Consider the following 27990-nt stretch of genomic DNA (forward strand, 5'->3'; position numbering starts at 1 on the left):
ATCAGCTTTATAAGAAATTTACTTTACAGGGCTGGATTCACTCACTGGAAATGTTCAGAACTCAGTTCTTGATGAGGAAAAAGTGCACTCTGGCTCAGAACGTGGCTCTCAGCAAGGAAAGAAATCGGGGGCCAGTAGCAAACTTTCTGTCAAAGATTATGAGCAGACGCTTGACACTGATGGCACTTTGGAAGATCTTTCTGGGCATTCTGTGAGGTAAAGTAATTATAATTTATACTGGAATTCATATTTCATTGAAGTTACAATATCACTGATGTTCAGGGAATCCATTTAATAAATTTCTGTGTTTGAGGAATAGATATTGTAGTTTTATTCATAGCTCTAGTCTTTATATTTTAGAATGTGGCCATCTCTCTCACCTAAACTATTAACAACCTCTCTCTCAGGAATTCTCTGTCTCTGGCACAACCCACCTTTCTATTCTAAATGCCATCACCGCACTTGTTTTCTTGACGCAGTCCTTTGACCAAGCACCTCCTTTCCTTGGGGTACTCTGGGAGCTGACAGTTACCCCACAGATCAACTCTAAGAACTTAACATTATTTGATGTGTTTTCACTGGGCTACCACAAACTATCTCATTGGCTTTCTCTATACCTTTTGCTTCTCAGCTGTGTTCTTCTGCTCTTTGAACACAACTACCAAGCATCCTTCTGGTCTCATTCTTTATTTCCTCCTCCAAACTTTTCTCTCCTGCTCAACTTATTAGATGACTAAGCAGACTTTGAAATCTCACTTTTTTGATTATGGAGCTTGCATACTCTGGTTTTTTCCCCTTTCTTTTTAATATCGTATATTACGCACTTAGCCTGTTGCTTACCAATAGCGTCCAGTTACTGCTTCCTGCACAGTTTCCACATCTTTGTCCATATGACTTTTTATCTGCTGCACTGATTTTCTCCTTCTGGAAATTGAAGCTCTGAGAAGACATGGATTTATTGTTTTTCTTTTAGAACTGTGCATTTTTTGGTAGTGTCACAGGTAATCCTTTTTCCTGCTTTCAGGTTGCCAATAGTGTTGCAACATTAATACCATCATTGTTATATTTAAAATTGAATTTTAATTTCTGTGTCAGTGATTTTGGAATTCAGAAAACTTTACCTTTTCTCAAGAGATACTCTGGTGATTTAATTGGCAAAATCTACAGTAAAATATTTCTAAAGTAGAATCCATAGCCAAGTAAGTTTGACAATGGCCTGTCCTATAGTCTAGAGCCCTCTCTTCCCCACCTGTGGATATTCACAGTAGACAAAATAATTTGTGGCTTGGATAAGGAGGAGTCCAGATTTTGAAAAATTATTTAACCTATTTTTTCTTAACTTATTTGGCTGTAGACACTCTCTGTTTCCAAGCTCTTTCCCTTTCTTTCCTTCTTATTTTTTGGAAAACTTCATATCATTGGAAACATACTTTAAGAAATGTTAGTCTTAAGCAAATCTTCTCTGCAGAACAAACCTAAATTCATCTCTTAAAACCATAAGGTGAGATTCAGACAGAGTACTTTGTCTTGATGTTTGGAAATCTGTTAGGAGACAGAAGTAGTGATGATCCTTTTTATGTTTCATAAATGAAATTGCCAGACTGTTAAAAACAGTATTTCTCTAAGCCATCAATAGAAAATTAAAGGTCACTATAAATAAGAGGGTACCTCTTAAGACTACTTTCACTCCAATACTTACCTGCTGGGTTTAAATAGAAATGTTTGCCTTTGAAAACTGTGTCATAATTTTATTAAAGCTAAAAGTAAACTTAGTATGTTAACTGCTAACTTGGTTCGTAGAGTATCTTTGAGCAATTTAGTCAATAAATATTTATTGAAAGCAACATTTTTCTTATTATGGGAAGCAATACCTTTAATGACTTAATTTCTCAGAGAGGGGCTAGACGTGTGCCTTGTGTTGAATTAAATGCCTTAAGAATTGTCCAGTCAAACTGTTATGAGAGGTTACTTAGTAAAAAGTTTAGGAAAGAACTATAGTACTAAAAGGTGGGTGGAAGCAAATGGACATATACAATATAAAGTACTTAGAGATGATTAGTATAAAAGTAGTATTTTGCTGTGACCTTTGGGTTAAGAGGAATAACAAAAGAGTAGTTTTTGTCATTTCTTAATTTTTAATACAAAATTATATTTTATTTTCTTTCACAGGTATTTTAAAACATTTTTTATGACAAATTTGATCTTACCTTTACTATATGGCTGTAATTTTATCACTATGTAATATTTTAGAGGATTTTGCCTTGTGCTACAATAATGATTTATGTATTTACATTGTAGAGGAAAGAGTTAAGTGGCAATTTAATCCAGAGACTCCTTTTCCACTGTAAATGGAGCAATAAGAGGAGTACTCAGAGTTGTTCATTCAACATAGTGACTATGGTGAAGGAATAAATGCCTGAATCACAGTTTTTTTAAGCTAATGTTAATAGAAAAAGTTATGCATGCTCTTCTTATGAACTGTTAGCTGGTTCCTGAAGTAGTTTTCTTTTCTCTAATGTTGTTTTGAAATAAAACTTCTAGCATCTCATCAGACAAGGGAAGATCTCAGAAAACTCCACCTTCTCCCCTGTCTCCAAGTTCCCAGAAATTGTTGCAGTTTGACCTTCCAGGAACTTCATTAGAAAGATCTAAGTCATCGGTGATAATGCCTCCAACTACAATAGGATTGAAGGCGAATGCTGCTTTTCCTGATACAAACACGGCTGCCAGCAGAACCCCTACAGAGATGACTTCAACACCAGGTGAGTAAACCCATGCAGGTGTAATTTTAAAAATAAGATAGTAATTTTTTTTTTGAAAAATTTTTTTTTTCAATTGAACCATAGGGAAATTTTATTTCAAATGAATGTGATTCCTTTTTGAAGTATTAAACAAAAACCGTGCAGGAAAATAAAATTTGAGAAGCATTGGAGATTCAATAGTGGGGTTTTTTCTCATCTTCCCAACATTAATCAAACCATACCTGAAAAACATATGTACTTTAAATATTTTTAGGTATGTGTGTATATGTGTGTGTGTGTGTATATATACACATATATATATGTGTGTGTGTGTGTGTGTGTATATGCATGCTGCACGCTCACACACACGTGCGAAGTAACTGTTAAAATATTTTGTACTCATCAGTCACTCTCTTTCCTATAAAGGAAAGCAGACTTGTTTTTGGCTCTTAAAATGAGAAATGAATTTTAAAAATCTGCGATGTAATTTCATGTGAACTTTTACATTTGACAATTGTTATGCCCTCCAGGTTCTAAACGTTTTTCTCCCGCTGGCCTCCAGCATCGTATGGCAGCTGAACTCAGTTACTTGAGTGCCATTGAGGAGTCTGTGCGCCAACTATCAGATGTAGAAAGAGTTAGGGGCATTTCCCTTGCTCAGCAAGAGAGTGTGTCCCTGGCTCAGCTCATAAAGGTATTTGTGGAGTTTTCTTCTTTAGCTTTCTGTGTTTTTCTCTTTTTTTTTTGCTATTTAAAATAATCTTAATGATGAGTTAAAAAACCATAGTCGGTGGTCACTAGATATTTTGATAAATGGTGGATGTCTATCTTATTTATTGTCTTTAGGCTTTAATTGGTGGCTTCAAAGGATTTGTGTTAAGAAAATAGCATGATATCTACTATAGTTACTGTGTTATAACAGTTGAGTGTCTTCGAGTTACCAGTTGGTCATTTCTTTCTCTTGTAGGCACAGCAACAACGCCATGAGAGAGACTTGGCCTTGTTGAAAGTGAAGGCCGAACAAGAGGCTCTGGAGTGTCAGAGACAATTAGAAGAAACTCGAAACAAAGCTGCTCAGGTAACTTACTTTGCAGCAAGTACTGGCTCTTAAACCTAAATTTGTATCTTTGAAATCACTTTAGTGTTTTTAAATTATATAGGAATAAAAAAGAGAAGATGTCATTTATGACAGGTGGGTTAATTTTATGTCATTTGATTCTTGTAGCAACCCGGTGAATTTGAGTAGTCAAGATTTAGTCCCAGTTTAAAGAAGTGGAAACTGAGGTACATAGTAGTTACCTGTCCACAGACACATGAACTCATGAACGGTGGAGTTAGGACTTACATCTAGCAGTGACTTTAAGACTCCAGATTTTAAACTCTAGATTTTAAGACATGAACTCCAGAGAGTAATCAGGTGTTTTACTAATAAGAACATTTGATCAAAGAAACAAGTTTGCAAATTAAAGCTAATTTGGGTTAGGGAGAGACTGTGACACGACAGAAGTTCCCTTTACCCTCTTTTATTTACAGGCCCATGCAGAATCATTACAGCAGGTGGTGAAATCACAACAGGATGTCACTGACGTCCTGCAGGAAGCAACTTGTAAAATCGCTGCCCAGCAAACAGAGACTGCTCGCCTCACCACAGACGCAGCACGCCAAATCTGTGAGGTAGGAGCCACTGAGAACCCTTTCCTTTTTCGTTCTTTTTAGTCAGTCTATCTTACCTATTCATTCCTATCAACACCACCATAATCAAGAAACACTATATTTCCAGTACTCTAAAAAGTTCCCTCATACCCCCTAACCTTGGTCCCAGGGAGCCACTGATCTGCTTTTTATGAAGATTCTTCATTTTTACCCAGTGTTTTATTGTCTTTCACTGTACCAAGGATAGAGCTAGAAATAGTTTTACTACTGTCTTTATATAGGATATCCGTAATCCATAGATATAGTCAGTATATTTTAGCAATTACTAGTTAGGACTGTGTGAAATGATTGTTATTAAACAGCCACGAGACTACTATATGTTGGGTACTCTAGGATTGTGCAAATAAGTATAAAATAGAGTCTCTTTTCTCAAGAAAATTTTAGGCAACATTGACAAAGATTTCAAAAACACTTCCAAGTCGTCAAGTCAGTGATTGAATAAATGCGAAATGAATAATATGTGCAGTAATGGCCACAATGGCCAAGAGTAGGAAAAATGTACTTTACATTGTTGGTCGGAAAAGACATGGGAAGTAGTAATTGAATTGATTTTTGAAGGAAGATCCAATTTTTGGTTTACTGTGCCTTATTGTATGACTTGTAGGATTGCTGTCTATTTCATAGATACTTATAGTTGGGAGAAACCTTAGAAATCATGCTTTCCAGCTCTTTATTTTTATAAGGAAGCTGTTGAGACAAAGAACCTAAATGACTGGCCCACAATATTTCGCCGATTATGGCAAAATTGGCTCACTCTCCATCCAGTAATCTTTCCAAGACACTGTGCTCCCGCTCAGTTCTTCTGTGACGTTATCTTTTTAAATGTACTTTTACCTTGTGTGTGTTCATATTTAGATGGCAGAGTTGACTCGAACTCGTATCTCAGATGCCATCACTGCTTCAGGAGCTCCCCTAGCAACGCTATACGACCACCAGCGGCAACATGCACCAGACTTCGGAAAACAGCAGAGGACCAGGGCTGAAGCAGATAGGTTAATATTCATTCATTCAGCAAATACGTAATGAATATCTACTATGTTCCAGGCACTATTGTGGGATCTTGGAATATAGTTATGAGCATACAGTCTAGTGGGGAAGATAGACATTAATCAATCAAGCAGTCACTTGAATGAATGAATGAATGCTGTACGAACTGAGGCAAGTGTTATGAAAGAAAAGAATGTATGTCTCTGAAATGTATAACAAAGGAGCCTGTGGGTGCAAGGAGGTCAGAGAAGGCTTTCCTGAGGAAATAAAGCTTATGGTGAGATCTAGTGGATGAAAAGGAATCAGTGATGTAAAGACGGAAAGGAATCGGCAGGTCAATACATGCAAAGGTAGGAAGAGAAAATGAAGGAAGACCAGTGGGACTGGAGGCAGAGAGCAAAGGGGAGGATGGTAAGAGATGATGCAGGCATCAGATCGTGGTAGGGCCTTGGCAGACCTTAAGGGTTTTGGAGTTTATTCTAGAGCAATGAATAATCAGAGAGATTTTTTAGGCAGGCCTGGGTGACGTGATCATGTTTGGGTGTGTCTTTCTTTTACGTCACATTTTGGCTGTTTCTGATTCATAGATTTTAAGTCTCTATTCACATTCATTGATACTTGGGTTAATTTGTGTTTATTTCTCATAATAAAGCAGAAGATACTCTTTAATGTGTTATACACCCTTTTCTAGGAATGAGTGCCTTTCTTCCTCAGATACTTTGTAACAATTATCTCAATTTCTATTCATTCAAGATTTTCTCTCATATTAATATTGAGCAGTATTTAAAATCTTTCTCTTATTATAGACTTCACATGTTTAATCCGTTTTTATTTTCTTTGTAGGAAAAGTCAATCTGTTTCACTCTCTCACAGTAAAGAAGGGACCCTTGACTCAAAGCATCAGAAGTATTCTCCTTCATGTGATAGTTATTCTGAATCTTCAAGATACAAGAATCACAGTAGAAGGTGAAAACAGTTTGATGTAGTAAAGTCCGATAAATGACTGAAATATTGCTTTTTTTTTTTTTTTGACTTCTTACTCATTTCTTTAAATGAAATAATTGTGTCTCACCTTCAAAGTTCTGGCTTCCTCCATTTAATTAGCTGGTTTACAAAACAGCTGTTCCATGTAATAAGATAGCCACCATTCCTTGAGAGCCTGTATTGTACAAGCACTGTATAAGTTGTTTTTTCTACATTTAATCTTCACAACAATATCTTCCAAGACAGATATTACCTTATTTTATAGATTAGGGAACAGAAACTTATGGAGATGTTAAGAAACTCACCCAAGGTTACATAGGTCGTGTGGCACACCAAGGAATTGAATTTTGGTTTATCTGGCTCTAAAGCCTGTGTTTATTAGCTGACATCCATATTTTTTGGTATTTATGTACTAATTTTTATCATTGTAAAAGAAGATTGAATACTTACTTTGTCATGGTAGTTGCCACAGCATTAACATCTATAGTTTTCAATTGTGATTCTGTCCTTGAAGTAGGAGATTTTAGAGGCTACTTTCCAGCATTCTTAGAGGTAGGATACTATGCTGTCAAAGTGTAGTAAAAACCTCAATTAAAAAAATTAAATCATGACACTAAAAGACATGAAAGTTAATGTGATGTGAGTACCAGTAGTTATTGAGTACCTACTGTGTGTCTGGAACTGTGTGACTTTCATGTAACCTTCACTGACTCTTCATTTAGGCCATCATCTGGGTGGTTGTGATGGAATCCTAATAGGTTTCCCCACTCTGTTCATTAACCACATGGTAACCAGAATGATATTTTTAAAATTTGCGACCAATTGTTTAGTCATCTGTTTGAAACCTTCAGTATTCCCTCTGAATGGGCCTGTGGTCCATCTGCAGCTCTGTCTCTGGGCATTTCCCTTCTTACTATGTTCCACTAATGCTGACTGCTTCCAGTTCTCTTTGTCTTCCATGCCATTGCCTAGGATGTACCTTCTTCTAGGCCCTACCCCCTTCCTTTCATTTAGTTTACTTTTACTTCTCCTTCAAGAATCAGCACTACTCCTAGTCTGCTTTAGACATCCTTTCTGTGTTCTCCCACAGCACTCTGAATATAACTACTGCAGCCTTTACACCTTCTGTATCCTTGTTTCTTTACTTATAGACTAGACTAGAAGTTCTTTGAGGGCTTCATTTTCATCCCCCTAAGAAGTAACCCTGTACCTATTGGCAGTCACTTATGCTCTATCTTCCCCCAGCCTTTGGCAACCACTAATCTTTGTATTCTCTGTAGATTTGTCTAATTTGGACATTTCATGGAAATGGCATCATATAATGTGCAGTCCTTTATGACTGGCTTCTTTGACTTGGCATACTGTTTTCAAGGGTCATCTATCATATATCAATACTTTATTCCTTTGTATAGCCAAGTACTATTCTGTTGCATGGATGTACTCCATTTTATTTATCAGTTGATGGACATTTTGACTGTTTACACTTTGGACTATTATGAATAGTGCTGCTGTGTACATACATGTACACATTTTTGTGTGGACATAATGTTTTCATTTCTCCTGGGTGTATATACTTAGAAGAGTGTTGCTGGATCATACAGTAACTTTGTTTTTTTTGTTTTTTTTTTTGAAGACTTGCCAAATTGTTTTGCAGAGCAGCTATTTACATTCCCACCAGGAATATAAAATTTTTATATGTCCTCACCAACACTTGTCTATTTTATGATAGCTGTTCTAATGAGGACCATGTCATTCTTGTGTCCCCCAGAACTCAGCAAAATGCCTAGCACACAGTAGGCCATCTGCTACATGTTTAGTGGGTAAATAATTGGCATATTACTAAGTGGAAGAATTGAGATTTATCCCATATGTTTGTGACTCCAAAACACTTGCTGTTCCTACATTGTGTCTTTTACCTTACAGCTTTATTCTATGATTTGTCTGTTCAAAACATTAAACTAGACAAATAATTACATAATATTCTGATAAATACTATCATAGAAACATACACAAAAGACAGTATAAGCACAGAGACAGAAGTGACCAAACCTTCCTTGAGAGTTGGAGGAGGGGTCCACAAGCAGAAATGATACTTGAACTAAGTCTTGAATTAGTAGTTTGTTAGGCAGAGAGGGAAGGAAGAGTGTTTCAGAAGAGGAAATAGTTTATGCAGAGGATCTCAAGATCTGGTTCATGGTTGGCTTTCTGTATATAGCCTCCTCATTGGTTTCAGAAGGTGGGGCCACGTCCTTGGTTTCATTCATACATACATATAAGTGAATGACTAAACTAAGGAAAGCAGAGGAGGGGGAAGCAAAACATTGAACTTGAAAGCAAGTTCACTAAGCATTTGGAAACTTGAGGCTTAAGGTCAAGGGAAGGGCAGAGCTAGTGATATGTATTTGAGGCTCAATCAGAATGACAGTAGGTGAAATTATAGGATGCGTAAGATTGCCCAAGGAGAGTCTATAGCAGAAAAAAGAAAGGGCCAGAAACAAAACCCTAGGAAACACCATTATTTTAAGGAAAGAAAGTGAAAGAAGCCCAGGAAAAGAACGTAAAAGAAGCACAGGAAAACTTGTTATGAAGGTAGGAAGCGAACAGGTGAGTAGAGTCGGGAAACACAAGAAAAGAGAGTTCTTTTATTTAACATTTAACTCTGATATAATTTCAAGTTTACAAAAAACTTGCAGGCATAATTCAAAGTTCCCAAATATCTTTCATCCAAATAACCCTAATGTTAACATTTGTCTACATTTGCTTTAGCAAGCTCTTAAAGGAGATAGAGGTCAACACCATCTAATGTTGCAGAAAAAGAATTTTTAGCTTAAATAGAGTTTACAGGAATAGTTCCAGTAGAGTAACTGGGATTGAAGCAGATTGTGATAAAACATGATGTTAATGAAAAATAAGGAAATGGAAGCAAGGAAATAAGAAGTAGAAAGAAGCCCCTTTTCCCAGTAGCTTGCTTTTCAAATGAAAGGAAAAACTGGAGTGACAGCCTGAGGATAGTAGTTGCCCATTGTAACTATTTAAATGTGAAACCTTCCTCTTTCCTACTCATCTTTTCTAAAAGTTTCTTCTCAGACTTATGGCTACTTCGCATTTTTGTTTTATATTATCTTTCATCATTTTCTTATGATTAAGGCACATTCCTTATTTTGCCACTTTTTGTTTTGTTTCCATAATATTCATAAACAGAAGTAGTAGTGGTAGCAGCCGTCAAGAAAGTCCTTCAGTTCCATCTTCTAAGGAAAATGAGAAGAAACTTCATGGTGAAAAGATGGAGAGTTCTATTGATGAACAGGCCCCGACTGCTGTGGATGACTCTCTACGAAGCGACAGTGTACCTTCTCTTCCTGATGAGAAAGGTAATTTTCCTTGCACATGTATGTGTAATAATTTGTTTGGGGAGACTTACCTTTGAGATAATTGTGACTGAGCTAGTTAATATAATTACAATATAGTGATAATGAAGACAAGGTTACATATCTGATAGTAACTATTTTTGATAGAAACTGTAATATATATCTGATAGAAACTATTTCAAGGACATACCCTATGCCAGTAACGCTTGCCAATATTTTATACGATTGTGTGTCATGATCCTAAGGGGAGGCAAAAAATCTAGGAGGACATGCATGTGAATAATATATACTCAACATTGAAAAAAATTACTTTTATTCTATTGTGGATATGTAATGTAATTGTAAGAGAATCCATTATTAGAACTTTACATTTTAAACAATATAACAAGGGTACAATTTCTTATGAATAATGATAATGTCAGATATAATAATTATATTAAAGTTCATTGCTTAACTCTTTCTAGATCATAAACAAAAGCTGTATTCCCGTCAGATCATGGACAGTAAATAACATAACAAAGAAAACAGGATCTGGCAATATATGGCACCTTTAAGACAATAAGTCAGAATATTAATAGTCTCTATTCTAGAATTTATTTTTTAAATAACTGGCTCTTAAGCAGTGTTTTTGATTGATAGTCTAGAGCTGTAGTCTTCAAAGCAGGATGGGCAAGATAGTGTTTGGAATCCTAGAAGAAAATATTTAATTTTTCTCATCTTTTAAAAATATTTTTTGTAAATTTTATAATGAATATAAAATGTGGATATGGCAATTTATAGTTATGGCAGCCATAGCTGATCAATACAGAACTTGGTATCAACCAGGATGTGGGGGGCTTCCCAGCATGCAGTGCAGCCTGTGACAAAGGATTCTAATTGGATTACAAATGAATGACATAACCATACCAAAGGGGATGGAGGGAAAAGGAGCTGACCTAAGTAACTTTGGAAAATGGTATTTTTGAGTGGAAATTCTAAGCCTAAATACAAAAGGAACCGTATACAAATACAGTTTTGGTTTTTTTCACATAGGTACGGGCTAACAGTTCTTTATATATATATATTTGGGTTTAAGAAATAAGTACATAAATGGATGTTGGATGTTGAAAGTTGGAAGCCAGGTTTCTCGGTGTTGGAGAGGGAAGTTATAGATGCACAAGAAAGGAAGACTAAAATGAAACCTGTAGTACTGGGTTAGTCAGAAACATCAGTGTGAATCCATGTTTGGATGGTTGGATGGATACAGAAAAGACTGTGTGTGTGTACATGGGTTATTATACATGTATATATTATGTGTATAGCTCTGTTCACTGATAGAGTGAAGAAGCAACAAAACCCCAGTAGTGACAACAACAACCAGTGCCCAGATTGTGGTTCCTAAATATTCTCCAATAAAAGAAACCAGAGCTCATTAGAGAAATGACTGATTTTAGGACTGGGCAGGGAAAATACAAAATGAGCTTGGAGCATTTTGTAATATCAGAAACTAAGGATGTTCAATAAACAAAAGGATTGTTGGAGTGGCGTGTCAGAGGCACACAGGAGCCAATTTAAGACTGTCCTGTTTAGTTAAACATGGATTCGAATTCTAAAATTTTTTAACTTGCATTTCTTTGATTGCTAATAATGCTAAACTTTTTTTTTTTTTACTTTACTTGGGCCATTTATATTTGCTTTGTGAAGCATCTGGTCATGACCATTTTCTCATTTTTCTATTGGGGTGTTAGTTTTCTAATTGATTTGTAAGGGCTCTTTATATATGAAGTACATTACACGTTTATCATATTTTTTCTAATATTTTTAGATCTTTTAGAGTTTTTTTTCCTTGTTTGTAAGATAAGTGAATTTTTTTTATTTCGTGCTTACTGGTAGTGATCAGTTCTATGACTTATGTCGTCCCATAGAGGTAGCAAGCACTAACAGAATACCTACTGAAAACTGTTAACGATAAAATCTACTGGCTCCATGTTCTTTTAGATTCAACTTCTGTTGCAACAGAGTATTCCCTGAAATTTGATGAATCCATGACAGAAGATGAAATAGAAGAAAAATCATTTAGATCTTTACTACCTTCTGAGAGTCATCGCAGATTTAACATGGAAAAGAAGAGAGGCCATCATGATGACTCTGACGAAGAAACTTCCCCAGAAAAGACTACACTGTCTTCTGCCAAGGTGTGTTTCAGTTAACTGTGTCGATACTTCATAAACAGTTGCGAATGTGTTCTCTCAAAGGTTGAGGTTACATTTTGTACTTGAACTCAATTGTCAGCTACAGAATAATTTTCTTAAGATACCAATTTTATGTTATGTTTTTGCTTTAGAATCTGGCATTGCTTTCCTTACAAAGGAGAACACAAACTTTTTCCTTAGAATAACATATAAGGCCTTTGAGGATCTGAGCCAAAGTTAGCTCTTTAGCTCTTTCACCTGCTTCTCTCAAAGAACTTGATTGCACTTAAAAATTTATATTTGTATCATTCTTCTTACTAAATTGTAAGCCTTTTGGATAACAGAGACAAATTTTTACCCCGCTTTATATCCCTGGCATAGTACCAAGCTTATGGTACTATAGCAAATATATTTTAGCAAAAATAGTTGTTTGCTAAAATTTTATTGGCTGAATAAATTAGCAGATAAATGTTACTTCCTCTCATGTGCCTTTTTTGAAGAATGTTCTCTTGCATGGTCGGCAACATTTTAATTCATTTATTTTATTTATTTTTATAAGTGCATACCTCTTTTAATGAAGTTAATTAAGTTCCAAAAGGTTTAGATGATGATATAAACTCAAACTCTACTTTAGGAGCTGAGCATGCCGTTCTCAGGAGGACAAGATAGCTTTTCTAAATTTACTATGGAGATGGTTCGACAGTATATGAAAGAAGAAGAAATGAGGGCAGCTCACCAGTCCTCACTCCTTCGTCTCCGTGAAAAGGCCTTGAAGGAGAAAACTAAGGCTGAATTAGCCTGGCTAGAGCATCAGAAAAAGTACGTTCTTTCAATGAACATAGTTTTCACTCTTTGATTTCTCCTTTCATTAAAAGGAAATGCTTTGTTTTTTAAAATGTTTTTGTTCCCTCATTTAATTTGATTTGATCAACCCCGTTTAACAAGCAAGAAATATGGCAGCCACCCTTGAATCATATTGTTTTCAAGACCTCTTACTCATATAACGTTTTCTTTGCATTTCTCTTTTATCACTTAACTGACTCTTATGTTGTTGTTTTATACTGAGTTCCTTTATTATGTTGTAAATTTCTCAAAGGTATTTTCTCTTTAAAAGACACAGTCCGGGGTTTGTATATATTATATACACAGTAAGATAATTGTTGGGATAGGAATTGCTACATGCAGCAACTGTTCTCCACATTTGAAAATGTTTAAATATTTAATGTTCAAGAATTCTTGACAATAAAAATAGAAATTTAATCTAATCTTTGCCTCAATGGGAAATATTTGCAGACATCTACGAGACAAAGGAGAAGATGATAAAATGCCCCCACTCCGGAAGAAACAGCGTGGTTTGCTGTTAAGGTTGCAGCAAGAAAAGGTATGTTAGGAAAAGTACTCCTTTAAGAGAATTTATCATAAAGCCAGTTAGATTATGGAATCTATTGTTTTGCCCAATCTCTTTTTCTTATTATCACCTTAAATGAGATTTGATTGAATTTACTACTGTTTATGCCTATACTACTATAATTACAGGAATTGCTTGGTAGTCTACCATATTTCTCCTAAATTAGAATTATGTGTCACTGCTAACTTAATACAATAGAGTCAAAAATTCTGCCTTCATTTAGTATATAAAATGATCCTTTGAAATGCATATTTAAAAAATTAAGATATTTGTAAAAGAGTCTATTTGGATTAATTTTTTAGTCACTGTTTTCCCAAATAGATTTTTCAAGACATATTAATTACTAATTGACAAATATTTTGGCTTAGTGGACTCAGAAAGACCTAGGATTTGAATCCTGAAGAGACAACATGGTGTAGAAGTTAAAAAGTCAGGCTCTAGAGTCGATTACCGGGGTTAAAAATCCCAAATCTAGCAATTATTAGGGTCATAACTTTGGACAAGTTACTTAAGTTCTCTGTGCCTCAGTTTCCTTATCTGTAAACTGAGGATAATAATGATTACATACATGGTAGGGTTTGGGGGAAGAATAAATGAATTGGTACATAGATAAACTTAGAACAGCCCTTGGCACAATAGTAAGTGCTCAATAAATGTTAATTGTTACTTGAATTCCAGCTTTGTCACTTGCAACTGTGTAATCATGGTTAAATTTAAGTAACTTCTCTGAGACGTAATTTCCTCATCTGTAGACGTAAGATTATACTTCATATGGTGGTTGTGAGGATTAAATGAGGTAACATATGTAAATGGGTTTCATATTGCCCGGTAAATATTCAACAGATTCTAGTTTTCTTTTTTTTCGGTGACCTGTCACCAGGTGCTAGCTACTGTGTTAGATGATCAATGAACTGAATCATCTGAGTTATATGTTGGATTATTACTTAAGTAGCTTTTTTTTTTAACTTGCCTTAGGAAACATCACTGATCATATGAACCTGAAAAAAAATTCTGAACTTTATTTTTTTTTAAAACAAGTTTTTTTAATCTATAAAAATTTAATCTATAATTTAATCTATATTTTATTTTAAAAATATAAATCTATTTAATCTTTTTAATCTATAAAAATTCATTTTAAAATAACAAAAATTTTTCTTAGTTAAAATAAGTAAATTTTTACAATGTTACAATAGCTTTCTGGTTGTAAAATAGAATAAAAAGCAGATTTACAGATATTTTCTCTCATTCAGTGGGGTTGTGTTTTCACTTTTAATAGTGTGCTTTGCAGGGCACAGTGTTTAGATTTTGATGCATCTAATATTTTATTGCATGCCTGCTGATAACACATTTAGTTTTTTTTAGTTTGAAAATGTATTTGTTATACCTTTATTTTTGAAGGATATTTTTAACGGTATAGAATTATTTTTTTTTCAGCATTTTTTAATGATCATTTTCCATTATCTACTGGTTTCCATTGTCTTTGTGAAGAGGTCAGTTTTCTTAATGTTGTTCTTTTGAAGGCCACTTTTAAGATTTTTAAAAATGTGTCTCATTTTTCAATAGTTTTACTATAATGTGCTTAGGTGTGGTTTCTTTTGTATTTATACTATTTAGGGTTTGGTGAGCTCCTTGAATCTGTTTGTCGTATTTCATCAGGTTTTGAAAATCATCTCTTCATGTGTTGCTTCTGTCCCATTTTCTCCCTCCTTTCCTTCAGAGGCTCAAAGTAGACATTTGTTAGATCTTTTCATTTACCACATCTCTCTTCTACTGTTTTGTTTTTATATTACTCTAAAACAATTTTAAAAAAACTGCTTCAATTTGGAAAGTTTTATTGACCTGTCTTTGAATTCATTAGTTATATGTTCTTTACTGTCATGTGTACTGTTAAATCCATTTGATGAGTTCTTAATTTGATTTCTTTCAGTTCTATAATACCCGTTTTGTTCTTTTTTATAGAATTTTAATTCTTTGTTGAAATTCTTTACCTTTTCATCTATTTTTCCGTATACTTTTGAATACATCATTCGTAGTCATTTTAATTTCCTTGTCTGCTAACTCTAATATTTGGACGTCTATGTGTCTGCTACTATTGTCTGTTTTTATTTTTTATATTCATATGATCCTTTTTGCATGTCTAGTAATTTCTCACTGACTGCTGGACACTGTGTAAAAATAACTGCAAAGGGTCCAGGTAATGTTATTTTCCCTTTCCTCTGCTATGCATTTAGAGTGGTCAGCTGTTCACTTTAACCCATTCAAAGGCTGAGCTGGGTTAGCGTTGGATTGCAGAGTTGGTAATCTTCAATCTACTTCCACTTTGCATTGGCCCTGGGTTGTGACCCTACAAGGATTTCAGTTGAAAGCCAGGCAAACCTTTATACCAGCACAAAAGACTGTGAGGATTGCTGCTCTGTTGTCTAGAAGTTTCTGGTTTAGCTCCTTAGTCATCTGTTTGTGCTGCTTCAGAAGTGGCAGATACATGGAGGGGGGAGACTGAGTTGGAAGCCTCTTAAGTCTCCAGTTTTGTCACTCTAATTCTGTATAGCTGGTGGGAATGTTAATTCGTGTAACCACTTTAAGAGCAATTTGACTATATTTAGTTAAGTTGAAGGCTCATAATCTATGACCCAGCAGTTCTGTGTCTTGGTATATATTCTAGAGAAGCTCTCATACATGTACAGGGGAAAATGGAAACAACTTAATTTTTTCAGTAAGAGATTGATGAAAAAGTATGTTCCTGCAAGAAAGTATAATGCTACAGAAAAATGAATGCATCAAACATTAGTACTGTACAGTAGAAATTTCTGAAATGATGGTAATGTCTGTATTTATGTTATTCGATACAATAGCTATTATCCACATGTCGTTTTTGAATACTTAAAATGCGGCTAGTACAACTGAGAAACTGAAATTTGAACTTCATTTAATTTGAATTAATCTTAATTTAAATAGCTACATGTAACTGGTGGCTATAATTTTGGATAGTACAGCAGATCTCCATTTATCAAAAATCATAGTAATGTTTTTTAAAGAAAAGCAAGATGCAAAAGAATATGTACAGTATGATATCATTCTTGTTAATTTTTAAAAATCACCAATCAGTAATGTATGTTCTATGGAATCACTTATACAAAAGTACACAAGCACATGTAGGAATGATATACTTTGGGGGAGGAAAGGGAAGAAGAGATGGGGTGGAGTTTAGTTTCATCGGTGATGATTTATTTTTGAAAAAGACAGATTTGAAACAAATATGGCAAACTGTTGTAGGTGTTTTAGTGACTAATTTTTCTGCATATTATGTTTGTAGAACTTCAGAATGTTTTTCTAAGTAAATGTGCAAAAACTACTCTTTGATCCAACTGGCTACCCCTGGAAAGTTACCCTACAGAAATAAAAGTACCAAAGTATAAGGATATGTGTAGTAAGATATTTACTGCAGTTGTATTAATAAGAATTATTTTGACTGGTAGTGATATGGCTATGAGCAATTTGGCCATATATCTTTGCACAACTGTATGCAAAAAAGAGAACATATTTTCCTATGTCATGGTCTCCTCTCTTTTTTTTTTTTCTGGTGAAATTCATGTAACAGAAAATAAACATTTTAAAGTGAATAATTGACTTATACCCTTACCCATTTTAAAGTGAACAATTGCCTTGTGCAACTTTATGGTTTTTTTAAAGAGAGAAGCAAACCTATCCCCTCCTATAATCCCCTTGAGGAAGTCTCTTCTTTTAGGCTCAGATTGGGTGAATTTATACACTAGTTGGTTCAGAAACTCAAGCGCAAGCTAGAAGCAATTTTCAAAATGTGCTCTGTGGAACTCTGGGAGTCTCTGAGACCTTTCATAGGTAAGGGGGTCAAAACTGTTTTCATAATTATAGTGGGATAAGAATTTGTCCTTTTCATGTGTTGACATTTTCACTAAATGGTACAAAAACAATGGTGGGTAAAACTGCTGGTACTATTGCCAGTGTCCGGGCAGTGGCACCAGCTTGTGTTGGTAGTTGTTATATTTGTCACTGCCACACGCTTACAGCTAAGAATAGCTAGTTTCATTGAAGAATGTCTTGATTGCATAGTACAAGTTACTAATTTTATGGAGTGTTGACCTTTGAGTACTGGTTTTTCCCTCCTTTGGAAAAGGGAGATGGAAATGGGAAGCCCACCGCTAAGCACTTGGCTAGAAAGCAGAGAACAGTGATGAGGAACAAAGAGAAGCACTGGTGCAGTGGTTTCAATTGCAGGCTGAACGAGCCACATTTGTACATGGAATACCATTTTTACTTGAAAGAATTATTCAGAGACAAAGCTTATTAAGAGTTGAGTATTTGGCAATCATTTTCTTAAAAATGAGCAAAGTGTGCCCGTCACTTCAGAGAAGGCAGCTGACAGTATTTGTTGCCAGTGATAAAATTCAAACTTGCAAGCAAAAGTCAGAATTTCAGAAATTTCTATCCACCATCCAGTACAGTATTAGAGAAATTTTCTTTTGAGATCAGTGGTGATAATGAATGTAATTTTTTGATATTGTATAAAGAAATGTGTCAACATTTGGAAGATCTCATAAGTCATTGAACCAACATTTTCTAAATGACCAATGCATGATGTTAAAAAAAAAAAAATCAAGCCAGACAATAGATTCACAAATCTATAAATACTATTTTTTTCACTACATTTTATTTTGTTTTGGAAAATACAATTATTTTCTTAAAAATATATATAATGCCATTAAATACTCATGAGAGAATGAGAGTGAGAAAGGGCAAGTCAAGTCTTAGTACTTTAAAGATAGTTTGATCCTGAGAGACCCTAAAAGGATCTTGGGGAACATCAAGGGGGTCCATGGACCCTACTTTGAAAACTGCTGCTCCAGAGAAGCTCATATACGTGCCCAAGGAGACAAAAAAATATAAGGATGTTTATTGTAGCATTGTTTGTAATAGTAAACAACAGCCTTATCCAACATAGGGGTAATGGATAAATGAAATATATATATACCTCCAATGTAATTTTATGCGGCATGTAGATATAAGAAAACATGGAGAGATAGCAAAAGCAATGTCTAGTAAATAAAGCAAGATTGAAACTATGTATGTATACGTTTATAAAATATTTAAAAACATATGAACCCAACAGTATATGTTTTCTTTTGTTTGTTTTTGGGGGTTTGTTGCAGGTAAGTACAAATATTTGTACTTTAAAAAGAATGTACTGGAAGGATATGTGCCATCATAGTGGTTACTTCTAAGGAGTTGGGGCAGGGGATTGCAGACTGGTTTTATCTGTAATGTTTAATTTCTTTATTAAATAAAAGACTAGGAGAAAATATGACAGACTTAACAATTGTTAATTTGGGATTTTGGAAATTAGATGTTTTTTGTGCACTATTCTGCATTTTCAGATAGTTTCAAGAAATCTCTCAAACATGATTAAAAGAAACTATGAGTAACAAATTATTAATGTCTTTATTATGCTTATTGTATTAACAAGAAAACAGATTAAGACAAATTTGTGGGGAAAAAGGACAGTCTCTGCTAAATTTTAACATTAACAGTGAAGTATAATCATCTTTTGCCCACTTAATGAGCAATAGAAAACTTCCTGATACCCTGTGTGCAGAGGGTTTGGTGCAGTGTAGTCCTAGATGCTTCGGGTGGCATTTTAAGTGAGAGAATTCTTGTTTTTAAAGAAATTTTTAAAACTATTTTAAGGTCCATAAAATGATTCGTTCTCTTTGACTTACTGGTCCTACTTTTTGGATTCTCTCCTAAAGAATTAATCAATAGTATGAAACAATTATAGGTATGAAAGCATTATTGGCGATGGTAAAAAATTACAAAGAGCCTAAGGGGTTAGCAATGGAATAGTGGTTACATCAATTAGCTTCCGTGATATGCAACTATGAAATAAGTGTGAAGACTGAGCAGCACTATGGAAAAATGTGAAGAGTATATTAAGTTTAAAAAGGAGCTATGAAATCATCAGTCTGTTATAATTAAAATTATTTATATTAGGGGAGCATGTTAAAATATTGTAGAGTGATGGAGTTATGTGACTCCTCCTTTTCACTACTTTAAAATTTTTCAATGTTAAAATTACTTTTATCTTGAAATACTATGTGTTTGTTTTTGATATATGTGATGATTGGAATTTCTTTTAAAAGTATTACTTTGGACTTATATCCTCCACATCTCAGTCCCTCTCCTAACTCTTTAAACCTTAGGCAGAAATTAAACGTCTTCAAGAAGCCAGTAAAGCAGCTCGGAAGGAAAGACAACTGATTCTTAAGCAGCAAGAGGAGATAGAAAGGATTCGACAGACCACCATAAAACTACAGGAGAAGTTAAAGTCTGCAGGGGAGAATAAATTGGTAAATTTCACGAGATTATTATTTCTTTGTTTTCTGCTTCACGCTGCTTGCTAATACCTGCCTCATCTTCTAATGTGATGGATATGTTCGTTCTAGCATTGTGATACAGTAGGGAACTGTGACATATTTTTGTATATGTGCCTTTATGTCTGGTGAGAGTTTAGACTCATGGTTCATATATGAATTTTAAAGTGTTTTCTTCCATTTATAAACTCAGTTGGGATGGAGAGCCTTGCTCTTTCTTATCAACCCAGATACATTCATCAGAATTAATGAGAGAGACTTTTTTTGCTTTTTATATGATACTTCAGCTGGCCAATGTTAATGTTACATGATGTGAAGGAGATACTGAGACAAAAACAAAATTTGGATCTATTCTAAGATACTGTAAAGTGTCCATATAGCTAGTGTTGGAAAATAAATCTCTAATATTCTCTGCTTTGATTTTTAAAACTACCTTAAATTTTGAAACAATCTCAAATTTATAGAAAATTTCAAACAATGTGAAGAACTCTTTTCTTGAGTTGTATGTTGCTAACAATTAACATTGACACATTACTACCATTTAATCTGCAGACCTTGTTTCAAGTTTCTCCAGTTGTCACAATAATGTCCTTTATATCAAAAGGTCAGCTTAGAATCACGTATTGCATTAAGTTTTCTTGTCTCTTTAGTTGCATTTAGGCTGGAAAAGTTCCTTGACTCTCATGACCTTGACACGTTGGAAGATTGCATGCCAGTTATTTTGTAGAATGTTCTTCAACTTGGGTTTGAGTTTTCCTCATAATTAGATTCAGGTTGTGCATCTTTGCAGGAATATCACATAAGTGATGGCGCCTGATTTTGATTTATCAAATTACCGATGTTGACTTGATCACTTGATTAAGGTGACGTCTATCAGACTTCACTGTAAATTTGTTCTCTTTCCCTTTGTAATTACTAAGTACTTTGCATGGAGGTATTTTGCGACTGCATAAATTCCTGTTCTTCATCAAACTTAGATGTAATCTCTTATTTATGTCAGTATGAACTCATGGAGTCCTATTTTACTCAGCATTACAATCTGTTACTACCGTTGTTTGTTTTGATGCTCACTTTGTCCCAAATTGAACCGTCCTCTTCAAGCAGCCTTCTGTGTCTCTTTGACATGTCCTCATCAGTCTTGAGTACTTCCGTGTTTTCTGGAGCAAGATGTTTCAGGGTCATCTTGTACTTTGCCTGCGCAGCCTTAGAATCAGCCATTTCTCCAAGGAGGAAAGTTATTTGAAAACAAACATGTGGTGCGTGGCATGCTCATTGCTTTCAGGTTTTGCTCCTCCTAAGCAGCAGTCTAGGGAATATATAAGTATATGTTGCTGTGGATACATACATACATTGTACGTGTATATTTACTTCTACATGCTTATATAAGTATTCTGTATATGTCTTATGCGTTCATATGGATAAATCAGAGGTTCTTACTGATTCTTTCAGTTTCAATCCAGTTTTCTCCCTTTGGAACTTCCTCCCCACCCCGCCTGGGCTCTGACTCCCTGAGTCAGGCTCTCTTCCCCATCCTTTTGTCCCTTCTGTAAACCTTCCCTGCCTTCTCTGGACTCTGTTCTCCGGAATCCCGCCTCACTCTGTTTGGGCTTAGGACTTTCGGGTAGGACCACTCCTGTGTGGACATCCTCATTGCCCCACCTGGGCTCTGACGCCCCACTTAGGCCACTGTCCTGTATTAGATGCCCTCCTCATGCCACTCAGGTTGGGACACCCCACTCTTAATCCCTTTGTCTTTTTCCATCTTGTTCTATTTCATCTAATGATTTTAGGACTGAATTGTTCAGGAAGGGGAAAGGGAAGGAGAAGGGCTCTGCTTTGTTTGTATAGTTCACAGAATAAAAACAGTCATGATTGTGCCTACCCGTATTTCTGAAAAGTTAAGAGAATAAATGACTATTTGTGGGAAAGTCTTACTGAACAATTAAAGTTTTACTTTTGTTCATCAGAAATAACATATTGATTAAACCAATGGTTCCTAAATGTCTTCATTATAAACTTTTTAATTTGTGAAAATGTTGTTTTCTATAAGAAATATTTAAAGAAAAAAGATCTATCAATATGATTAAAATAAGTTACATGTTCCCTTCATTCTTTGTGTCTGTACATACATGTTTTATATAGTTGTAGTGTCTGTAATTTTATATTCTTTTGAGTGGTTCAATTTTTTAAAATTAGGACCTTTAGATACTAAATTACTAGTAGCAAAAGTTTTTTTTTTATTGTTTTACATCTTTTTAAAAAATTATTACACTTTGCAATTATAAATATATGTAAAATATACATAACGTAAACTTTATATTTTACCCATTTTTAAATGTATGACATAATTTTGTCCTTTTAAGTAATAATTTCAGCTATTTTACAAATACTGTTTTGAAGGCAAACTTAATTTTGAAGAGAGAATGTTTGTCATCACTTTGAGATCTTAAATCCCAGTAAAATTGTGACACTTTACCCTTTTTGTTCACAGGACTCTCGTAGTGACGATGATGCAAAGGATAATAAGGCCGTCAGTCCTGGTCCAACTGACTTGGAGACCCGCAGCCCCTCCCCCATTTCAATCTCCAGCAGTGAAACTAGCAGCATCATGCAGAAACTGAAGAAAATGAGAAGCCGCATGGATGAAAAGTAATTCATTTTTATAAATATCTCCTGTTATGTTGAAAGGAGCACCAACAAATATTTTTAATATAGTTCATTAGGTTAGATTGGTACAGCATTCTATTTTATGGATTCTTACTATTTTATGGTAGCATTTTAGCAGAACTATTACATCAATGTAGAAGTCAATTAACTATAGATCTTATTTAGAAAGCTAATTTTCTTGTGTTTAATACAGCCAGGTTTCTTATTTTAAAAACCTAAGTAATATTTGTACATATACCCATGACAATGTTTTCTTCTTTCTTTTATTAAAAGTTATGAGTAAGTGTGAAATTTGTACCTTCTCTGAAATCTGAGGACATGTCATGTCTACTGACTTGGGGGACCAATTACTGGTGCATCCTGAGTGAGATCTCATCCTGTGGCTCTGACAGCTCTCAGGCTTATTCAGATAGACGAGTGAAAGCGGACCCTGTGAGTAGGTGTGGACTGCTCAGCTGAATCCAGGAAGCCCGGAATACTCCTGGGCTGTTGAATGCTTTGGCACTCTACCATTCTTCTAAAACATTTCTAAGTATTTTTTAAAGGCTCTGCTAAAGAAAGCGACTCCTACTTAGATGCAGCTCAGTTGTACATCAGCTTTGACCCTATAAAATGACATTTATGTGAGAGTCTTTGAGGTGTACATGTAATTAAATACATTGGCGTGGACCCTCTTTTTGACTTTATAGTCTCTACCTCCTTTAAATATGGAAGAGAGGCCACTACAAAATTTTGCTGCATTTTAAAGTTAGCAGTTTGAGCAAATTAACTTAATTTGGTTTTAATCCAAAAGTTAAATGCAAGAGATTGAGCTTAAGTTGTGTCTTGATATCCTTTGGGAGTGTACCACATATCCCCAAATTTAATAATGCCCTATATTCACATGTGATGTCAACCTATGACTTAATTAGTTTCTGAACAGTCAAGCAGTTGTAAATCAAATCTTAGTATAGGTGCAGTGTTGTACATTGGCACTTCATTGCTTAATTGAAATTGCATTTTAATAACTTAAGATTGGCATTTCATAACTTAAAAATACCTAACTTGATTATGAAAATAAGTTTTAAAAAGAAATACAAATTATAAAAATAAAAAAAATACAAGAGGGTTAAAGCAAATATTCACCAATGTGTAAATATTCCTTTTGGGTGATTTCCATGGGTTAGACTAATTAAGGCTTTTTCAGATAGGAATTTATTGAAATTTAGATGAAAGATGCTTTCTTCCTTTCCTGATGAAATTTTCCAATAGCTTGTAGAGGCAAGCTCTGTTGCTCCAGGGATCTTTGAATTCAGAATAATCTCTCTCATAAATTTTCGTAGCTGATTTGACATTTGTATCTGCCTCCAAATACCTTTGAATGGTAAATGTTGGAGGAAAGACAACTTCAAGGGTAATGTCTTCATCGATCCCTTGCTTGCCTATATCGGTAAGATCTTCATTGCTGGTGTCTATGAGTAATAATCTAATCATTTAAATCACATCTGTAGAAGAAACTGCTAATCCTTGTCTATTTGTGAGATTAGTCAGTTTCTGTGGTGCTTATTTCAGATTTGGTTAAAGCTTGACAAATTCAAGGTTGAATTTATTTGTTTTGTTAATTGTTTTCTGAGACTCTAAAGTATTAAACACCTAGAATTTTTGTAGCATTGTTCTCTCTTCCTTTGTCAAGCACTACAGTAAACTTTTGAGAGGTTTGTCAGAGAGAATAGGCCTTGAAGCATTCAGTGACTTCTTGATTTGTTATTTGAAGTGATGGAGTATGTTTGTGGGTAGGGATGGGATAAGGACAGTAGTGGCAAAGAAATTAGCTTATAGGTTTGAATGATGGTGCTGAAATGTGAGGAGGAACTGGAGTATTTTCCAAAATTACCAATACATCAAAAAGGAAGACTGTTGTTATGCAGTATTTTTTGGTTTCCAAAACAAAGTAATGTGAAAAGTAATTTTTAAGTACCATTTAGATCACCAACAGCTTTAGAATTAGATCGCCTTCAACAATGTTGGAATGTCAGCTCAATAGTGAGTTAATTTTGTAGTTATTTACTACAGTAGACACCTAGTAACATCATTTGAGTCTTTGCTACTAGGCACTTTTATTTGTTCTGAAGGATACGAAGAGGAATCAAACATAAATCCTGCCCTCAAAGAACTTATCGTCGAGGTGGAAATAAAGAAAAAGTTCCTTTCGAGAAGTATATAGAAATCAATTGCTAAGGAAGTTCAGAAGAAGCAGAACTTTTTACTGAAAAGAGCATATCAAGGAAATTTTCATGGATGAGTGTTCAGAATTAAACATACTTTAGAAAGTACTTTATAGCATAGGAAGAAGGAGAAACCAGTTATTTTTTTGGTTTGATCATTGCAAATAAAGGTAGCATGGAAGAGAGGCCTATGGTTACACAACTTCTGAAGCATTCCTTAAGATATTTTAAATATTTAAAAATATTCCCAGTTAGGAGCAAATTAACTTATTTGGTTTTAATCCAAAAGTTAAATGCTAAATATTGTATGACATAGTTCTGTTTAAAAATATTTATGGTGTTGACTGATCAGTATTGAAATCTTCACCATTACCTGCTGAATTTTAAGAATTAAGGATTTGCAAGAAGAGGCTTTTGATATTTCAGTAAAGAAGACATTTTAATTAGAATTTTAAAGAATATATTAAATACTGCCTTAGATGAGAAATATAATTTTCTTAGAGAAGGTTCTAAACTAGGTGTAGTAGCTGAATAAATCCTGATATTCTGTTAATGTATTTTTATTTACTTTCTAAATTAGGAATAATATGCCTGTATTATTTTGTTTATTTAAGTATATGCAAATTATTAGATAATTTTAAGTGACAGAATAGATTTTGCTATAGGGAAAAAATACTAGACTGCATTTTCTTTTAGGTCAGCACTATTCATATCTTCATTTATCTTTTTGAATATCATTAAGAATGCTTAAGGACTTGAAAGAATTAATCCATTTTAAAATTTAAAGCACATTTCGTTTTTACTTATAACAATATAGACTTAATCATAAATCCAGAAATAATTTTTAAATGATTTATAGTATTCGATTTTTGTTTTGTTTAATAGCTTTCAGAACCATATGGTTTTAGAACTGGAAATTTCATTTAAAATTTAGATCCTAATTTTGCTCTTTCAAATTATGGCATGATTTTATAATCCGTTGGAACAATCTGCAATTGTATTAGCTCAGTGGGAAAAAAAAGGTTTTCATTTATGTCTCGTGGTCTAGCAGTCTGTTGAGATGTTAAAAATGTGAGGAGCACTGTGATGGGCTCTTAGGAAAGTCATCTCACACAGTCCCTTACTTGTACAGGAAGAAATGTGAGACCTGCAGAGGTTGCGTAACTTGTCCCAGGTCACACACATAGCATAATGGCAGAGCTAGAACTAGAACCCTACTCCGGGGACTTCAGCCTGCTGAAGTTCAAGTTGAGTTAAGTTGGCATATCTGCTTTCAACCTCATAGATTTGTCAAAAAACACCACCAGTGACTTAAAGTTATCTGAATAGAAACTGATCCTTCTAAATAGTATTTGTTGAAACTGGAAAGTGCCCATTGGCTGATTGCTGGAGTTGAATAGCTGCACAGCTCAAGTTTAGAGTGTGAAAGTGTAATTTTAAAAATGAATTAATTTTTCATGAATTTCTTAAGATTAAACATTATAGGAATGTGATTTTCATGCTAGATTCAGTTTATTATATATCTAATCCTACCTAGTCCGGTGTTCTGTTACCATCAGAGGCCTTGTGGGGGAGGGAGTGCCTTGACACCAACCATAAAGTATATTAGTAGCATTTTCTGTTAGTAGGCATTTATGAATATATCTCCATCATGCACAAATTTTATTTCTTTCTTGTGCAGCATCTTGAAGGATTGTTAACGAGTGTGAAATACTCCTTCTTTTATCTCAACTTTACTCAGCTTTTAAAGGGCACTGTATTTCTAGAATATACATATATTAAATAAGGAACATAGGTTCTGGGAAGAAGTTCTAACTTTAAGTAATATTTTTCTTATACTATTTCTTAAATGCTTTTTTCTTTTTCTATGAGCCATTTATTTTGTTGTTCATTTTTAACCTAGAGCTTTCAGCTATGCCTTATCTTTATAAATGAAAAATAAAAGATCAGTACTTGTTCTAATAGAGAAAATTATTATCCTTTTTATTGGGCTGGATAAAAAAAATTTTTTAATTGTATCTTTTTACTGTTTATTTCACATGTTCCAATATGATTCTACTTTTTATACTAGGTCATGCATGCATTTAGCGGTTATACTCTTAAGAGGGTGGGTGATATTTGAATGTTATGAATAGTTTTTTTGGACCTTTTACTAAGTACATTTGTTTTTGCGTAATATTTTGATAATTGGCATCAAAATACGTGTATTATACATTTTTAAAGAATGGCAAGGAAGATTGCAGTGTCTTACTAAAATTTGGCAAAACTGTTTTTTCTTAAACGTTGGTGCAGAAAATCAAGGCAATCCAGATACGTGTGTGCGTGCGTGTGCGTGTGCGTGTGTGTGTATAAATGAAGGGGAGGTAAAATATTAAGTTGTATGTGGGGAAACAGACATTGAGATAGTGTGTTATCTAAAGATACATGTGCAGGCAAGATTTTACACATTTTTAAGAATCCAAATGAGTAGCTGGATTTATACCTAGATTTTCTCACTTCTGTGACATAAATCGGTATTATTCCTTGCCCTTCCAAGGCGACAAATGTTGCCTTGACTTACAAGTTATTGTTGTGTGCATGTGAACAGAAGCATGCTCTGTCAAAGAGAATTCACCTTTCCCAACTATGACTAGACTTACTTATCCTTTTATGTATATAATGATCTCTCTACTATTTAAAAAGAAGAGAAACTGGTGGGGTTTTGCTACTTTTATAACTTGAACATACGTAGTTTTCTTATCTTTAACCTTATGATTGAGCTGTCCACAGCATGATTTCTTTCTTTCTTTTTTAACTACTGGCAGTATTTACTGGGACTAGCTTAGTTTATTCTTAATTATGTGTCCTGATATTATATAGAATGGGTATTGTATTTCAATATTATTGTTTAAGTGGGCCTTTATAAAGCAAGATAACCTCCAATAACTAGGTCCTGTTAGCAGTAAGTTTTACTTTGTAGAGATGAACAAGGTATTTTTTACTATAAATTGATTTTCTAAATTATATTATTTTCAAGCTAGATCATGATGGTAAGGTTAAGTAAAGCAAATGTGGTGCTTTAAAATTTAATTTCAAGCTTAAAATATATGACAAGGTACAGATATAAAAATCACTTGTGCTCAGGATTCCATGTCCATAGACTTGCTGACATATTTGGTTCACAGCCATAATTGTTGTACTCTGTGTTAAAGCTTTTGGGGAAACTTATTTAGCCCCACACTGTACTTTTCATTGCTTTACTCACAAACAAGTAAATTTATCTGAAAGTATAGATGAGATGATGATTAAGCAACATCTGAGAAGGAAGGCACATTTATTCAGAAACCATGGTAAGAGCTGTAAA

At 34.3% G+C, this 27990-nt stretch overlaps 1 protein-coding gene across 9 annotated transcripts in view; it reads left to right on the plus strand.

Annotated features, from left to right (window-relative positions):
* CEP350 (centrosomal protein 350) overlaps nucleotides 1-27990 on the plus strand; it is a 110358-nt gene that overhangs the window by 47941 nt on the left and 34427 nt on the right. For all 9 annotated transcript variants that reach the window (XM_033092148.1, XM_033092151.1, XM_033092153.1 and 6 more), the window contains exons 16-28: nucleotides 30-216; nucleotides 2542-2762; nucleotides 3272-3435; nucleotides 3709-3819; nucleotides 4275-4415; nucleotides 5310-5446; nucleotides 6285-6407; nucleotides 9627-9796; nucleotides 11771-11967; nucleotides 12599-12783; nucleotides 13258-13345; nucleotides 19606-19752; nucleotides 22268-22425. In XM_033092148.1, the coding sequence (XP_032948039.1) occupies nucleotides 30-216; nucleotides 2542-2762; nucleotides 3272-3435; nucleotides 3709-3819; nucleotides 4275-4415; nucleotides 5310-5446; nucleotides 6285-6407; nucleotides 9627-9796; nucleotides 11771-11967; nucleotides 12599-12783; nucleotides 13258-13345; nucleotides 19606-19752; nucleotides 22268-22425 (2029 nt within the window). The remainder of the gene's footprint in view (nucleotides 1-29; nucleotides 217-2541; nucleotides 2763-3271; nucleotides 3436-3708; nucleotides 3820-4274; nucleotides 4416-5309; nucleotides 5447-6284; nucleotides 6408-9626; nucleotides 9797-11770; nucleotides 11968-12598; nucleotides 12784-13257; nucleotides 13346-19605; nucleotides 19753-22267; nucleotides 22426-27990) is intronic.

This window comes from Rhinolophus ferrumequinum, chromosome 22, assembly GCF_004115265.2.
Source record: "Rhinolophus ferrumequinum isolate MPI-CBG mRhiFer1 chromosome 22, mRhiFer1_v1.p, whole genome shotgun sequence".
NCBI lineage: Eukaryota > Metazoa > Chordata > Mammalia > Chiroptera > Rhinolophidae > Rhinolophus > Rhinolophus ferrumequinum.